This window comes from Notothenia rossii (assembly GCF_949606895.1).
Source record: "Notothenia rossii genome assembly, chromosome: 5".
Lineage (NCBI taxonomy): Eukaryota > Metazoa > Chordata > Actinopteri > Perciformes > Nototheniidae > Notothenia > Notothenia rossii.
Window position 1 is genome coordinate 73,917,880 of NC_136903.1, and position 17,548 is coordinate 73,935,427.

At 43.1% G+C, this 17,548-nt stretch overlaps 1 protein-coding gene across 1 annotated transcript; it reads left to right on the forward strand.

Moving 5' to 3' along the window:
* Window positions 1-10,593: 10,593 nt before the first annotated feature.
* On the forward strand, window positions 10,594-17,365 carry LOC307041881 (uncharacterized protein). Its single transcript, XM_079685440.1, has 12 exons — window positions 10,594-10,705; window positions 10,938-10,964; window positions 11,097-11,378; window positions 12,285-12,566; window positions 13,014-13,307; window positions 13,568-13,618; window positions 13,961-14,035; window positions 14,199-14,243; window positions 14,327-14,395; window positions 14,561-14,656; window positions 15,726-15,772; window positions 15,859-17,365. Exons 1-12 carry the CDS (start codon window positions 10,672-10,674, stop codon window positions 15,949-15,951), a joined length of 1,395 nt encoding a protein of 464 aa, XP_079541566.1. The 5' UTR covers window positions 10,594-10,671; the 3' UTR covers window positions 15,952-17,365.
* The last annotated feature ends 183 nt before the right edge of the window (window positions 17,366-17,548 follow it).

A 17,548-nucleotide genomic window follows, 5' to 3' on the forward strand; every position in this document is an offset into this window, starting at 1 on the left:
TAACACAAATCCTCTAAATGTTTTAATGTCTCTGACTTTTTCTTTATTACAATAGCTCAGAATCCTTTTACGTCTAGCACTCAAGATATTTTCTCACCTGTGACCCAAGTGACCCCATCATCAGGTGATCAAAAGCATCTATCTCTTACACATACTATTAACAAATATATTAATATTTACGTTAGTACTATTTTCTTCCCTATAGCAAATATAACGTATAATGTTAAAAAGGGTGCCTCCTAATCCACAGTGGGTTCATATTACATGTTTCTTCTGGGTTTGAGCAGTGAGTATTGTTCTGCAGTGTCACAGTAAAACAATTTGCTTCATTATTATCTGCAATTCAATAATGTGTCATCTTCTCAACTGTACTCATGTGTTTAATTTATATCAGTTTCAAAGCCATACACTGTCCTTGATGTTTTATATTCAGTGTGCTCCTTACTGGTACATAGGTACTCACAGTCTTCTTGCTTTTGTGTTGGAAGTGAAACTGACTTGCTTCTGACCTCACACAGAAACATGGACATGGAAGTTGGTAATAGTTGCGGCTTCTTTTGGAGGTGTTATCGTACTGGGACTGGCATTTCTATTTACCAAAAGAACAACTGGTGAGAACTTGATGTTTTTTCCCACTAAAGTATGTTTTCCTCCCTGCTCTTTGTGGAAGTAAAGAATCCAGGAGGAGGATCAGGGTGAGTTAGCAAATGCACCTATTGAACACATAAGATCATACTGTAAATCTCACTTTGATCAAAAATATGAAATACTTATAAAGAAGGAAGTTTGGTTGAAGGGAGTTAGTTTGTAATGTCTGCTCTGCACACCTGCTTGAACATGATTGGACGTAACTAGTAACACAGCTGGGAATGAGCCAATACATGTGAAGCTTATCAGAAACAGCTGATGTCTAATAAGCCAATACAACTTCACTGCTTTGCCCCTACAAACACCATGCTTCTCTCTCTCTCGTTTTCAGAAAGATGTGCTGCCAAGAGGTAAGGATATGTATTTTTTGTTTTACCTTTTCAGCAATAGGTGAGTCATTCAGTATTTTATCTTATTCTCTTCAAGTAGCTGCTTAGTGCAGCCTCTGCAGCAGGACTTTAGTTGTTCTGCAGTCGTGTAAAGAGAGGGGTTAGTTGTTATCTCCAAAGCCAGATGCCACCTAATTATTCAGACTGTGGCCATTTAGGTCTGAGAGGGGTTTTAAGAAAGAAATGTTTTCCTTTTGATATAGTTTATTGTCAACCATGCTGTTTCTAGTGTAATGAGTACAACTTGATGAAAATTAGCATTTAGCTACAAGACTTAGCCCAGTGCATCTGATCCTTGTACATAAGTGTATGTTCCAATTCTAATGTGATTACCTTATTAAATAAAGTAAACTAAGCTACACCAAACTAAACTCTCTTTGATAAAACATTTTCCCTTTCGTATCTGTATAGGACACAAGCCAATGTCACCGGTAATGTATACATGAAGCAGTCAGGAAACTATAGGTTACTTACGTAACCCCAGTTCTCAGAGTAACATGAAGTGAGATGTCTCACTATGGGATGCGCCTCAACGTGTATGCAAACAGAAGCATCAATCTCATTACGTCAATCCTGATTGGCTGGTGATCTTGACGTCTACGTCAGGGAATCTACCCACCCTATAAGTAGCTTGCGCTACGACGGAGCGTCATTCAAAAATAAGCACCTCTTCTCGCTTCGCCTTAGCAAGAAGGGCTGTCTGGTGAGACATCTCACTTCATGTTACTCTGAGAACTGGGGTTACGTAAGTAACCTATAGTTCTCATTCATAACACTCCGTTCGATGTCTCACTATGGGATATTGAAACTCCCGTATTGCTAGACATGCTTATCTCGAAAATCACCAAAACAACCAGAACTTAACAGGTCTGTCTTAACACGGGGCCCAGCACTGCGCGGGCCACACTTGGAGCAGAGACATCTAGCCTGTAAAAGCGGACAAAAGTGAGCGGTGAGGACCGGCTCGCTGCTGCACAAATGTCTTGGATGGAAACACCCTTGAACAAAGCCCAGGATGTAGCCAGTCCACCAGTAGAATGAGCACGCAGGCCCGTTGGTGCCTGCAAACCCTGACTCGTATAAGCCAGAGCAATCGCTTCCACAATCCAGTGGGAGAGCCGTTGCCTGGTAACGGGCTTGCCCTTCTGAGGGTTAGCCCAGGATATAAAGAGTTGGTCATTGCAACAAAACTCTTTTGACCTGTCCATATAGGTGCGTAAAGCACGAACTGGACACAGCAAATTCGGCCGCTGTTCCTCAGAGGAACACAGCGGCGGAGGAAATGCCACAATGTCAATGTGGGTACATGAGCCAACCACCTTAGGTATAAAGGCAGGGTTGGGCTTCAGCAACACTCTCGTTTGCCCCGGGGCAAACTGAGTGCATGAAGGATGTACAGAGAGCGCATGAATGTCACTGACTCGCTTGGCAGAGGCCAGAGCCAGTAACAGCACTGTCTTCAGTGACAGGTGTTTCATGTCAGCTTCTTCCAGGGGTTCAAATGGAGGTCGAGTGAGCCCATCTAAAACCATTGCCAAGTCCCATAAGGGCACCAGTGACCTGAAAACAGGGAGGAGCCTGCGAGCTCCTTTCATAAAACGGCAGACCAAAGGATGTTGGCTAGCCGTCTTTCCCTCAAAGCCCACATGGCATGCAGCAATAGCAGCCAGGCCAGTTTGGAGCTATTAGGATCAGTGTGTGGCGTTGTTCTCTCACTCTGGCCAGAGTTGGGGGTATCAGAGCCAGGGGTGGGAACGCGTACAGGAGGACCGGAGGCCAAACGTGCGCGAGCACGTCCACGCCTAACGGTGTGTTTAAATCGCGCATTGAAAAGAACAGCTGACATTGAGCGTTTTCTTTTGATGCGAACAGATCCACCGCGGCTCGGCCGTAACGCACCCACAGCTGACTCACAACTATTGGATGTAGAGTCCAGTCTGCATATAGTGGTGCACCTCTGGACAGCAGATCTGGCCCGAGGTTCATCACTCCTGGTACGTGCGTTGCTCTCAGAGAGAGGAGACGTCCGCAGCTCCACAAGATCAGTTTGCGTGCCAGCATGTGTAACTGGAGAGAACGCAAACCCCCTTGACGGTTATATACAATATTGTGGTCGTGTTGTCTGTCCTCACGAGGACATGATGTTCTCTGAGAAAAGGCAGAAAGCGTTTTAGGGTGAGGAACACCGCTAAAAGCTCCAGATAATTTATGTGTGACCGTTGGAGGTCTCTGCTCCAGAGACCCCTCACAGGTCGACCTTCGTATATACCCCCCCAGCCCGTCAGACATGCGTCTGTGGTGACCACCTTCCGCGATAGGACAGCACCCATAGGCACGCCCCATACTAGAAAAGTCGGGTGTAGCCAGTGGCGCAGTGCTATTACTCATTTCATAGTGACCATCACTCTCTGCGCTCCATGACGCGCGGGGTCCAGTCTGAGGGCAGCTACCCAGCGCTGAAACCCCCTCATGTGTAAGCGTCCCAGTCGTACCACCAGGATGGCTGACGCCATGAGCCCCAGTAACCGCAGACATGATCTGAAGAGAACATATTTGCGTAGCCGGAAAGGAGCGAGGCAAGCCCTGAAGGCTTTCACTCTCTCTGCTGACAGGCGGGCTGTAAAGGGCATCAAATTCAGGTGTAGGCCCAGGAAGAGTACAGTCTGGGCTGGGGACAACATGCTCTTTTCTGTGTTTATTACGAAACCCAGGTCGAGCAGGTGTTTTACGAGGACATTCGTCTGCGTAATAGCCTCTTGCTCCGACTGTGCGAGAAGCAGCCAGTCGTCCAGATAAGTTGCCAGGCGAATACCCTGTTTTCTTAACGGGGCTATCGCGGCTTCCGTACACCGTACAAGCACTCGCCTGCTGAGAGACGGACCGAAGGGAAGGACTCTGTACTCGTAACAGACACCCTGAAAGGCGAACCTCAGATATTTCCTGTGTGGGTAATATACTGGGATCATGTGGAAATACGCATCTTTCAGGTCGACTGATGTGAACCAGTTGTTCTGGCGCACGAGACGCAACAGAGATGTGTGAGTGAGCATTCTGAATTTGTATCTTTTGAGATATTTGTTCAGAGCTCTCAAATCTAGTATAGGCCGAATTCCGTTCCCTCCCCGTTTGGGAACGAGGAAATACTTGGAATAAAAGCCGCTCTGACTCTGTTCGGCGGGTATTATCGATATAGCCTTCTTTTCTAGTAGCGCGAAAATCTCTTGCTCTAGAATATGGGCCGACTCTCCCCGGGCTTGTGAATACAGAATGCCCGAGAAGTGAGGGGGGGTGACAGCGAATTGGAGCCTGTAGCCCCGTGTTACTGTCTTGAAAACCCAAGCAGAATCTGTGAGCATCTTCCACTTTTCGCTTCTTAAAGCGAGCGGAGAGGTCACATCTCTGTTGTCTGCCCTCTGTGTCTTTATTTGTTGTGTTATGGGGCCCTCTAGTGTCTGAACACGGTGGTACCCCAGGTTTACAACCCCTGCCGACACTGCGCATGCACGTGGCGGTGATGCCTTCACAATCCCGTCTAATGTCCGCCTTTTGAGAGAGAGGCCGTAGCCGCTCTCAAAAGAGGGGTAGAAGACAAACTGTTTATTGTTTTTATTGTTTTTCTTTTCATGTTTATTGACTGCGCCCTTGGCTTCAAGCCTGGAAACGACAGTGGAAAATCATTTTTTAGGAAACAACAATGATGACATGTGTTTGTGACTTAAACAGGCAGCGGAACTTGCTGTCTTTGATGTTAAGTCCATTTCCCTTATGGCGCGAACTTGAGGATGACGTTCTGACATCACTCGAGGCGGCGGGAAGATGGGGGCATGATGGCACCCCGAAAACACATGAGCATCTAACACTGGAACGTGTTCTGGAGCTGGGGAACAGGGAACTTCCAGCTCTCTCGTCGAGGAGAGGAGAGGAGGCTGTCAGGCCGCCTGCTTCTTCTTCCTCGCCTGGTGTCTGAAAACCTGGGTTGGCTGTGCCTGAGCGGCAGCTGCCGGAACCGGAGATCTTCTGGGCCAGCTCATCCTCGCCTCGTGCCTGGGCTGGGGACCCGGGACGGGCTGTGGTCTCTGCTGCTTCGGTATCTTGAACCGGGCAGGACGTGAGGCAGCTTGAGTGAAGGCCTGCCGTGGGAACGTTGAAGGTGGCGGCTGGACCCTTCAGGGGAGACAGAGCTGGAGAGCCTCGTCTTCCTTCTTTTTTGATTCGCATCTCAGCTGCATCGAAGCTAGAGCGGAGCCAAATATGCCCTCGGGAACAATAGGCAGACCAGAACATCCTCTTTTTCCCGGTCTGGAAGGTTCTTCAGGTTGAGCCACCTGGCTCTCTCCTGTACCACCATAATTCCCAGTGCTTTGCCCGTGGCTTGGAGTGCACAGCGCTGCACACAGAGGCAAATGTCCGTGATCGCTGCAATATCGTCCCACACGGCAGGATCAGGTTTGTTCGACAAGTCTTCGCAGAGCTCCGCCTGGTAGGCGGTCAGCAGCGAGGAGACGTTGAGTGCCCTGGCGGACAAAGCTGCAGCTTTATAGGCCCGTTCGGACATCGCTGACTGAAAACGGTCTGCCTTTGCCGGTAGCGTGGGGTTCCTGCTCGGTGTCGAAGCCAGCCTCGGTTGGAGGTGGGCTGCCACCAGCGGTTCCATGGGCGGCATGCGGAGCAGGCCGAGCCTCTCCATACCGTCACAGTCCAGGGAGGAGGCACCCTGGATTGGGGCCTTGTTGCTGAAAGGGCGGTCTCTCCACGAGACCGATACCTCGTCCAGCATCTCCGGAAAGACTGGAAGGAGCTGCCTCTTTGTCCTCGCTGCTTGGGGCAATTGCTTCCCCTGGTAGCGAGATCTGGAGGTCTCCTTGGCCACTTCAGGCCATGGGATGTCCAGCCTGGACGCAGCGCGTTGACACACGGCCTGCAAGTCCATACTTAGGCTGGGCGAAGCTGGTTTGCTTTCGCTCGGGAGAGCGGACATCGCTCCTGGCTTTGCAGCCTGAGCTGATGAAACGAAGATGTCATCTTCGTGCTCATCCGAGTCGGACAGGAGGAATTCAGAGGCATCCTCTTCTTCCTCCATATAGTCCAACTCCAGGACATCCTCCGCAGGTGGAACCATGGTGAGGTCCAGTTGGGAGCCCCAGCTTGACACAGCGCAGGGCTATGCTCTCACGGCTCTTGCCACCACCGGACCCCAGCCTGACACGGCGCGGGAATCCGGTTCAGCAGCTGCCGTTGTTATTGAGTCCCAGCCTGACATATCAATCAATCAATCAATCAATGTTTATTTATATAGCCCAATATCACAAATGTTACATTTGTCTCAGTGGACTTCACAGTTTGTACAGAATATCAGTATGACAATACGACACCCTCTGTCCTTAGACCCTCACATCGTAAAAGGAAAAACTTCCAGAGAAAACCCAGTTTAAAGGGAAAAATGGGAGAAACCTCAGGGAGAGCAACAGAGGAGGGATCCCTCTCCCAGGACGGACAGACGTGCAATAGATGCCGTGTGTAAATTGAAAAGATAATACATTTGCAACATAGGTAGTCCAAATGTTTGGAAATGCATGTGTGTATAATAGGAAGATGAATCCATGAGTATATCCATCCAGGACTTATGATCCAGGACCACAGCCACGACTCAAGATCCAGGACTCGCAATCCATGACACAGGACCGCAGGATCATCCATGACTCCGGATCCCGGCGTATATAGACACCAAAAAGAAAGACATTTGGGGAAGCTGGGTTAATCGGAACATGAGAGTACACAGGTATAGACAGAGAGAAGGAAGAAGTAAGATGTCCCCCGACAAACTAAGCCTATATCAGCAAAACTAGGGGCTGAATCTAATCAGCCCTAACTATAAGCTTTATCAAAAAGGAAGGTCTTAAGCGCACTCTTAAAAACGGATAGGGTGTCTGCCGTCCGAACACAAACTGGAAGCTGATTCCACAAAAGTGGAGCTTGATAAAAAAAAGGCTCTGGCTCCCATTGTACTTTTAGAGACTCTAGGAACAACCAACAACCCTGCATTCTTGGAACGCAATGCCCTAGTAGGACAATAGGGTATAATGAGTTCTTTAAGGTAAGATGGCGCCTGCCCATTAAGGGCTTTGTAGGCGAGAAGAAGAATTTTAAATTCTATCCTGTGTTCTATAGGGAGCCAGTGTAAGGCAGCCAGAACAGGAGTAATGTGGTCCCTTTTCCTAACTCTGGTTAGTACACGAGCTGCAGCATTTTGAATCAGCTGAAGCGATTTGACTGACTTCTTGGTAAACCCTGATAATAAGGAGTTACAATAATCCAGCCTTGAAGTAACAAATGCAGGGAATAGTTTCTCTGCATCGTTTTGAGGCAAGATATGCCTGATTTTTGCAATGTTACGTAGATGGAAGTAGGCGGTCCTTGAAATTGATTTTATGTGGGCGTTAAAGGATAAATCCTGATCAAATATAACACCAAGATTCCTTACAGTCTCACTGGAGGCCAAATTAATGCCATCCATAGTTAATATATCTTTAGATAATTTGTTTCGTAGATTCTTCGGGCCAAGTACAATAACTTCAGTTTTGGTCGTGTTTAACATCAAAAAATTTAAGGTCATCCACGTTTTTAAGTCCTTGAGGCAGTCTTGAATTTTATTTAGATGATTAATTTCATCATGTAGCGCGGGGCTCAATCTCTGCGGCGGACGCCACCATGTCTTGATTGCCGGCCGGCGAATCAGAGGACATGAGGGGGGTCCTGTCCCGACAAGCTTGCTTGGTGTGCTAGCCATCGGCGGAGGCTCTTAATGGTGAAGCGGGCACAATGCCCGCACGAGCCGGGGTTATTGAAAGCCTCCTGGGCGTGTTCCAGCCCGAGGCAGGACGAGCAGACCTGGTGTGAGTCTGTGCCTGAGATCTTAAACCCGCAGCCGCATAGCCGAGCCTCCGAGTCCCTGACTCCTCTGGTGTGAAGGAGATAAGGGTCCATCTTTCTTCACCGGGGTTTCGGCGTGGAGTGGACACGCTAGTAACAGGTACGTTACTGAGAAAAAAATCCAACCTTTTCGTTAATCCGAAAGGAAAAAGCAACGGCGTAGATTTTATTCTTTAAAGAATATTAACTGGTGCGTTAATACCTTTTGTTTTTATCTCCGTCTCCTCTGGTGTCAGAGAGAAAAGAGAACGTCCTCGCTACCGTGGTGTCGGTGTGGAGGGAAGAAAAGCTAGCAACAGGTATGTTACTAGCTTGAAGAAAAAATCAAACCTTACCGTAATTTCGAAAGAAAGAAAGGGCGAGGCAGATTACAATATTAACTGGTGTGTTAATATTGTTCAGTCTTCTTGCAAAGCAAAAAAGTAACCGGCAAGCGCCCGTCGACCGAATGTTAGCTTTGGGTTCAGTCTGTGGACCGTTAAGCTAGCCCGGCTACTGATAATTCGAGATGTGCTCTGAAGCGAGAAGAGGTGTTTGAATGACGCTGCGTCGTAGCGCAAGCTACTTATAAGGTGGGTGGATTCCCTGACGTAGACATCAAGATCACCAGCCAATCAGTATTGGCGTAATGAGATTGATGCTTCTGTTTGCATACGTGTTAAGGCGCATCCCATCGTGAGACATCGAACGGAGTGTTTTGAATGAGAACTTTATGATTCATACCTACAGAATAAAGATAATATATATTGTTCTTCTTTTGTGTTGAGGTGTGTTTTACTCTCTGTTACAGATGACTTAATGTGCATGAGAAAGCTTGACCATGGAGGATCGGTAATTAAATAAAAAACGTTTCTATATCTGATATAACATTCCCATCATCTAAAATAATGGAACATTTGAAAAGCAAAGTTCCTCAAAGTTTATTAACATTGTTATTCATGAGTTCCTCTCACTTCCTCTCCCTTCCTTCTTGTTATCTTAAGTTACCTGCAGGTAACGATGAAGCCTACAGTATGATCACCTCAGTACCTGCTGCTGTTTGTCTCACTGGTGAGCTGCATCTGTATTATTGAAGGAGAACTACAACAAAAAACTAATTTTAACCAAACTCGAAAAATGGCTTGCGATACAGACCCATCCTCTCTCTTGTTCTCACAGGTCCTGAGAAACCGAGCAGGCAAGCCTCTCAAAATGAGGATGTGAGTGAGACGTGAGACACATTGTGTAACACATTTGCTAAATGTTTGTATGTAGTAAAGATTTAATGAGCCTTATGGTTTCTTTCTCCTTTAGTCTGACATATACCATGTGTACTCCACCATCTCCGGGGAGCCACCCCCATCAGCCCTGACCGACATGGTGTACAGCGCCCTGCAGGCCTTTTGAACAGAAAGCAACAGCATGAAAGACTGCTTTTAAAACCATGTGCCATTTATTTGAGCTTTTCTTTAATTATTTTATAGTATCTTATGATCCATAGGGAAATTGAGATGTCTTTCCAAGCTAAAAGTATTCAATAAACAGCTAGTTTGATGTATTCTCATCTGTCAGAGTGACCAGCTCTGTGACTGGGGGTTACCTCCCTGAGCCTGAGGCTGTATTTTGTGTGTACGTGTGTCAGTGTGCAGATATTTGTCGCTAACGATAGCATCACAACTTGCCAGATGCAGTCATGAAAAGTTACAGAGGTGTTGTTGAGATTCAGATGAACGTTGAATTTGAAGAATGGTGTGGTCCGAGCAAGAAGGGCCACGAAGTCATTTAGGATAGGAAGTGTGAAAGGGGGAAAAATCTTCCTCATGGGCTAACACAAATTACTTGTGGATTGACAGGCGCACCTTGCAAACAAAGTTGCTCATAGCAGCTCATTAGTAGCACACTGTATGTTAGTTAACAATATGTTGGTCCCACATACAGCCTGTTTGATGCAAAGCTATCTTTATCTGTTGATCTGTTTTTGTATACACTGAATATTCAGATTATAACAAATGTTGCTGTGTTTTGTTTTATTTTTAATTTTAGTGTGCTTGACTTCCTGCCTTTATTTTTTCTTTAAGTTGCCAGGTAAATAACCATAGACTGTATATATAAAGGGTAAATAACACAATATTTAAACCATGTACCTAAATTAATCCTTAAAATGTACACGTTTGCGTGTGAACCCACCTTGAAATAAAAGAGGGTAAACACTGAGTTTATTAAAAGCTGTATACATTGTATTGGTTTGTCTGGATATTAAAAGTGTTAATGCAAATGGAGAACAGTGGAAAAGTCATAATTGCCTTGGTCCATCTTTTTCTTTGAACATTGGAGGCTCGGATAAATCGGAGGATGCTAGATGCACATTTAATTGGTACATTATCTTGAAGAAAAATACATAATAACATTCATATCCCCCCTGTGTGTATGTTTGAGCTGTTTCAAAAAATAGTTTTCAGGTAAGACCTGCACTTAGTACCTAGTGTATTTTATCTTTAGTCTTAATTTAGTTGTTTGAATTCAATTAAAAGAAAACAATGCAAAGGTTATTTCCTGAAACAGTTAGCCCACATGAACTGGGTCTCATGGTGTGAGTTCCTGTGTCTGTCTGTCAGTGTGATTCACTTCTGTTTCTCGCTGTGGTTTTCCGGAGAACATGTTCTCCATGTAGTCAAACAAAAAGTGAGGTCTTGAATTATTTTACATTTCATCACTCAGCTTCATCATGGCTGAACATCTGTTAGTGGTCATCCTCATATGTAAGTAAAACATGTTCTTTATTTTATTGTTAATGACGGTGGTTGGTGAAATGTGATTAACCTAACTGATACTGATTGATTGATACTTATTATTAGATAATTATTCATTGGCTTCAGGATGTTATATGAGGCTTTTACAGCGAATTGAAAGAAAAACAAGAATAACATTGAGACTTTGCTATTTATTATCAAAGTCACGTTTTACCTTGTTAATACGTTTTTTCTTCAACAGATTCATTTTCTGAGATAAATGCACAAGGTCAGTCCCTCTTGATTTTTACAAATTCTACATACAATTTGTTATATAGATACTTTTCTAAATGTTGACAGTTATCCATTAGGAATTGAATGATCTCATGTGACAAACATATGTGTTCTTCTTAATTTCCAGATCTTCTTCCCCCGACACTGACAGTGAATCCTCCGGTGATCACAGATACAGACTCAGTCACTCTGCACTGTCAGACTCCACCCTCTGTTTCTGTGTCTCAGTTTTATTTTCACACCGTGAGAGGAAAACCAGGAAAAAGCTTCCCTTGTCGTCAGACTCTGACAGGAACTGAGCTGCTTCAGATGGCAGAGAGGAATTCACCTGCTGAGGTTAACGTGAGGTGTTTTTACCTTCATGTGTATCCATCTCCAGAGAGTGATGTCTCCTCCGTCATCATTCGAAGTGAGTTATCACTGTAGCTTTGGATATACAGCTCTGGAAGAAATTAAGAGACCACTGCAGCATTATCAGTATCTCTGGTTTTAATATTCATAGGTGTGTCAGTGAAATTACATTTTAATTGTATTCTATAAACTACTGACAACATTTCTAAGTGTTGGTATTCAACAGACACTGGAATGGAAAGGTTGCCATATATGTAGAGATTGAGATTTAAGAAATATTTGGAGGGGTCTCTTAATTTTTCCAGAGCCGTACATGTTCATGTCTTCATACAATATGAGCACAAAAATCAAAGTGTCTCTGGGCATGGGGTATGTGTCACAATCACAGGTACAGATCAGAACCCAATAGCACGACTCAGATACAACCAGTTTTTAGCAATGTTCAGTTTATTCAGGTCTGGGACAGGCAGGGTCAAAACCAGGAAATCCGTCAGACTGGCAACAAAAACCAGACAGGGGGCAGGCAGGAACTCGAGATCGGAATACAGGCAGGCAGGGGTCAAAAACCGGGCAGGACAAAAATCTAGGCTAGAGAATAACACACCCTGGAGAGCTTGGCGGAAACGACAAGACAATCTGGCAAAGGACAAAAGATAGTGCGGTGGTATAAATACTGTGGGGTGATGAGGGAATGAGTAACAGGTGAGGGGAAGGGCTGGGAAGACCAGGTGAGGGAAGTGAGCTGATTACAAGAGCCTGGAGGAAGGCGGGATCTGAAATGACGAGAGTTAAAATGAGCCAAACCAAACAAACAACCATAGATGTGTCTAACTTGTGACAGTGTGGGTCTTCAAAAGACGAAGAGAAAGAAGAGTTAGAAAATGCAACTTATTCCATTGTTATCATTAGAACAAATTAAGATTTATGCAATTTCAAGTTATTTAATCTTTGTTTACTTTTCCAGATCTTCTTCCACCAAAACTGACAGTGAATCCTCCGGTGATCACAGAGACAGACTCAGTCACTCTGCACTGTCAGACTCCACCCTCTGATTCTGTGCCTGGCTGTTATTTTCGCACCGTGAGAGGAAAACCTGCCAAAAGCTTCCCTTGTCGTCAGACTCTGACAGGAACTGAGCTGCTTCAGATGGCAGAGAGGAGTTCACCTGCTGAGGTTAACGTTACGTGTTTTTACCTTCACGTGTATCCATCTCCAGAGAGTGATGTCTCCTCCGTCATCATTCGAAGTGAGTTATCACTGTAGCTTTGGATATACAGCTCTGGAAGAAATTAAGAGACCACTGCAGCGTTATCTGTATCTCCTCTTTTTATTATTCATAAATACAGTATGTGTGTTGAGTGAAATGACAATTTTATTCTATAAACTACTGACAACATTTCTAGGTGTTGGTATTCAACAGACACTGGAATGGAAAGGCTGCCATATATGTAGAGATTGAGATTTAAGAAACATTTGGAGGGGTCTCTTCATTTTTCCAGAGCTGTACATTTTCATGTCTTCATACATTATGAGCACAGACATCAAAGTGTCTCTGGACACGGGGGTTGGGTCTTCAAAAAAGTAAGAGATCGAAGAGTTAGAAAAGGCAAGTTATTCCATTGTTATCATTAGAACTGCCAGTAATTAAGATTAATGCAATTTCTGGTTATTTAATCTTTGTATACTTTCCCAGCTCTTCGTCCCCCGACACTGACAGTGAATCCTCCGGTGATCACAGAGACAGACTCAGTCACTCTACACTGTCAGACTCCACCCTCTGTTTCTGTGTCTCAGTGTAATTTCTACACTTTAAGTGGAGGAACTACAGTCTTCCCTTGTCTGAAGACTCTGAAAGGAACTGAGCTGCTGGAGATGTCACAGCAGAGTTCACCTGCTGAGGTTCAAATGACATGTTTTTACACTTTAAAGCTTGGAGGGATACATTATCCATCTCCACACAGTGACACCTCCTCCATCACCGTACACAGTGAGTGACTGATACCCCCTTACTGACATTATCAAACATTGATATAGTGTCAGCACAAGAAAAGTGTTGTGGTGTAATATAACATACATGTTTTTGAGACATTTTTTATATAGAAATACATATTTAGAAAAAATAGTAACACATGACCGAGCCTATAGGGACATGTGTTATAACCTCAGGTAGGACATAGAAATCCATATCACATTACAAAAGCACTTTCCTTATTTCTTATTTAGAAAGATAACATGTGTTTTATTCAGCAGGTTTGCCTGTTACCAGTGTTTCCTCTTCTGTGACTCCTCTTACATCAGGTAACACCATTTTAGATAAGCTTGTCAGTGAAACCACCATCAGGTTATTATTCTGTTTTTCTCATTGTTGTCACTCTTTGCAAATAGTTCCAAAGTTCATATCATGTGATATTCTCACTTTTCTCAACACTGAATATATTTATAAAAAGTAAATATCCTAAATCTCAGTTGATGCACATAGTGATGGTTGTTCATTGATTACCAAAATACTCTGTGAAGGATGTTTAGTTGCTGTATGTGTAATTAACCTTTCCTCTGTGAAGACTGTATTCCATATTGTTCAAGTAAAATAAATCTATTATCCATTTACAATACAGCGATAATTGATTGTTGTTTCACCAGGTCGGACTGTTAACACGCCAAGTATTACTGAAAGTTCCTCCTCTTCTCCCCTCACACAAGTGAAACCAACATCAGGTGACATAATGATTCCATGTTTCATACTAACTCTAAAACATTTTTGTGAAAGAAAGCTATCAATCAGCACACAGCAAACAATTTGCTGCATTATATTTTTACCCCTGAAGAAACACAATATATTCTGTGATTTTAACGTTGGTTTGCTTTTGTGTCTCTCAAGAAACACTCACTAGGGTGAATCCAGGACCTGATAAAGATATAACAGGTAGACTAAAGATTCTTATTGTTGCACAAAAATGCCAACACGAATTGCATTGTATGTTTTAAAAATGTTCGGTCTGTTAATAGGTTCAAGTGTTACTACGCCTGGTATTAAAGATAGCTCTAACACTGCAGCCCCTCAGAAAACTGCATCAGGTGAGTCTACTTGTGTGTTTACCACTTCAACTCAATGATTAAGTAATGTTTATAACCTTATTAACTCAGAAATGTGTACTGAAATTCACAGGACCAGTCTTCTTGATTTTGTTAATGCTATGACAGGCAAAACTGACACTTATATTGCTTCTCGTTTCAAAACAGGAATATGGAAGTTTGTAGCAGTTGTAGCTGGATGTGGAGTTACTGTGGGAGTCATCTTGCTGGTTTCTGCAATTCTCTGTAACAACAGAAGAACTGGTGAGAACCTTGTCAATGTGTTTGTCTCATAAAGTCAGAACATGTTTGTTGTATACATGTCTTCAAAGCAAAAGTTCCCTTTAACAGGTTGCCTGATTATAAAACATTTGTAAGCTCTAGAATTGCTTTTTCATAAGCATTGCAAGAAAAATGTAGGATTTGTTTAGTATGAGATAACTACTCAAAAATATATACCGGTAAGCTCACATTCTGGTTCAAATCGTCTACAGAGTTAAACATTTGAGCTTGGGTTCTAAAAGCCGTTTGCAGTTTTTAGGACATTTTTAATGCAGCTTCACATTAAACAGAGATACTAAAATCACTAGTGTGTGTTAGTGTGTCTCATCGGGTTGCACAGAACAACCATGCAAGACGTGCATCTCAAAGTAGCACTGAAGCACACTTGGTGGAGACCACCTACGCACTGAGACAAAAATAATCTAAACGGACACTCTTTTTCACATGTGGCATGTTGTCTGAGAACGTTTCACCTGTATCTTGTCAAGACCATGTCTCCAACCTATATAATAACAGGTCACAAGTCAGGAGCACAACACCTGCATGGTCTCTACAATTCTTTAATTTCCACGGTCAAGCAGCAGCATCCTACACAGGCTGGTTCAAGCTGCACAGCCATTGAGCCACTTCAGACCTTCCTGTCTTCACCACCAGGCCCAAGAGCGGCTCATGTCTGCCTTTCTCTAGTTCCCCTGGAGGTGGTGCTCTCAGCATTAAAACATGAGCCATTCACTCTCATTGAAACCGTTCAGCTGAAATGGCTTTCTCTCAAGTCTTTATTTTTGTTGGCATTTTTGTCAACCAATACAAAAAGGAGAACTCCCTATGAAGACAAGCATGACAGGCCACCTTACAAAGTGAATATAGACAGTGGAGAGATGAACAATCCAAGTTAGTATTGAACGTTTGTAAAATATGGAAAGGAGCAAAAGTCTCTCAACCACTCTCTTATATTGTGTTTGCTTAAAGATTTACGAAAAGTGAAATGTTGTCAAAGTCATGACGACATTTTATTTATTTTTTGATAAACATTTTTTTTCTATCTTACTAGCAGGTTCTCAGGAAGTGAAAGGCAGACAGGAGCATCACAATGAGAATGTAAGTCTGACATGAGAGGCAATAAACAATAAGCCATGTATTTAATCATGTTCAGTATATCATAGTTGGTGTCTTCCTTATTCCAGATGGAGACATACCACATGTACGCAGCCATCTCGGAGGAGCCGGCCGCATCGGACCTCAAGAGTATAATGTACAGCACCGTGCAGTCACACTGAAACAATACCATTCAGAGAGAGAAGCAGACAGCCTAACAACTGTTACTGAAATTAACTTTGTGTATGACGTTCACTGGTAAAATGCTGATCGAGTTTTAGAGTTTTTACAACTATTAAAGCTGTGCAATTTTCAAGTTAAAGTCTATTATGTACAAAGCTCAGCATTTGTTTCAAGCTGCATTTAAATGTTTCTTTTTTTCAGATCAAGATTAAAAGAGTATTTAGTTCAGATTCTTATCTGCAGCAAAGATCACTTCAGTCCTATTTTCTTTACTTTGAGACTGTTTTTAACAGGTTTTATTTTATCTGGCTATGAACTTTACGTTCAGTAAAATGTTTCTACAAATATTGTAAAAAGATATGTTGACACTTAATTTGCTTTTTGTTTGAATGTCGTTTGTCAATTGCTCTTTATCATAAATGATGGCTGGACCTGAACCATTCTCTGATCTTTCTCATGCACGTGGAGCTTTTCTTAAATGTGTTCTGATTTAAAACAAGAAGAAAGCAAAATAAAGGAGTTGAAATTATTTGAATGTATTAAATTATTCACCTTTAATGTGGGAGATTGTGTAAATCAGAGAAGGCTTAGATGAGTGTCAAATTGGTCTGTATTTACAATGATGAAAAAGGAGAAAGCTATTGATGAGAAGTGTGTCATAGTAGCTCATTTTGCTCTATGCACGGTTTTCCCTAAAATAGTAATGACAACAGCAGAGAAGCAACATCAGTCCTGAGAGAGACTGTGTACAGTTCATTTGAAATCCAATCAATATCTTTGGCATTTAACTTTGCCTTCATATGTGCAGGTTAATATATGTAAAAATAAGTTACATCATTATCTTTATGAGCAGAAATTAGAATTATGTGACGGCTAAATTGAGTATATACAGTGGGGCAAAAAAGTATTTAGTCAGCACCAATTGTGCAAGTTCTCCCACTTAGAAAGATGAGAGAGGCCTGTAATGTTCATCCTATGTACACATCAACTATGAGAGACAGAATGGGGGGAAAGAATCCAGGAAATCACATTGTAGGATTTTTAATGAATTAATTGGTAAATTCCTCTGTAAAATAAGTATTTGGTCACCTACAAACAAACAAGATTTCTGGCTCTCACAGACCTGTAACTTCTTGTTATGACTCGACAGATATGTTAGGTTTAGTTATGTTTTTACTCTAGTTTTGTGTTTGGATCTTGTCACTTCCTGTTTTTATTTTGAAAGTAATCTTTCCTCTCATTTCAGATCCCACATTTACTGCCTTTGTGTGTTTCCCGCCCTTGAGATTGCTTGGCCCTGCCCTGATTGTTTTCACCTGTGCCCATCCCCCTCACCTATATATAGCCCTGGTGTTTCTTTGTCAGTTCTTTGGGTTTCATGTCGTGAGAACCTGGGCCTTTTTGACTCCTGATACCTACCTTGAGATTTAGACCTTTTGCCAAGTGAGTTTCTGTGTTGCTGTACAACTTAGCTTTGGCTATTTAACTGCTTTCTATTTTTTGAAAGTACGATTTTAGTTTTTGTTATTAAAGAACATTCTATTTTTGGACAACTGTCTTCGAGTCCTGCTTTTGGGTCCTGCTTCCTGTGTCTCG

Excerpts from the sequence above, each read along its gene's own strand:
- LOC307041881 (XM_079685440.1), top strand. The coding sequence starts at position 10,672 with ATGGCTGAACATCTGTTAGTGGTCATCCTCATAT. Across the intron at positions 12,567-13,013 it reads CTCCTCCGTCATCATTCGAA|CTCTTCGTCCCCCGACACTG; the intron begins GTGAGTTATCAC and ends ATACTTTCCCAG. Across the intron at positions 13,619-13,960 it reads TGTGACTCCTCTTACATCAG|GTCGGACTGTTAACACGCCA; the intron begins GTAACACCATTT and ends TTGTTTCACCAG.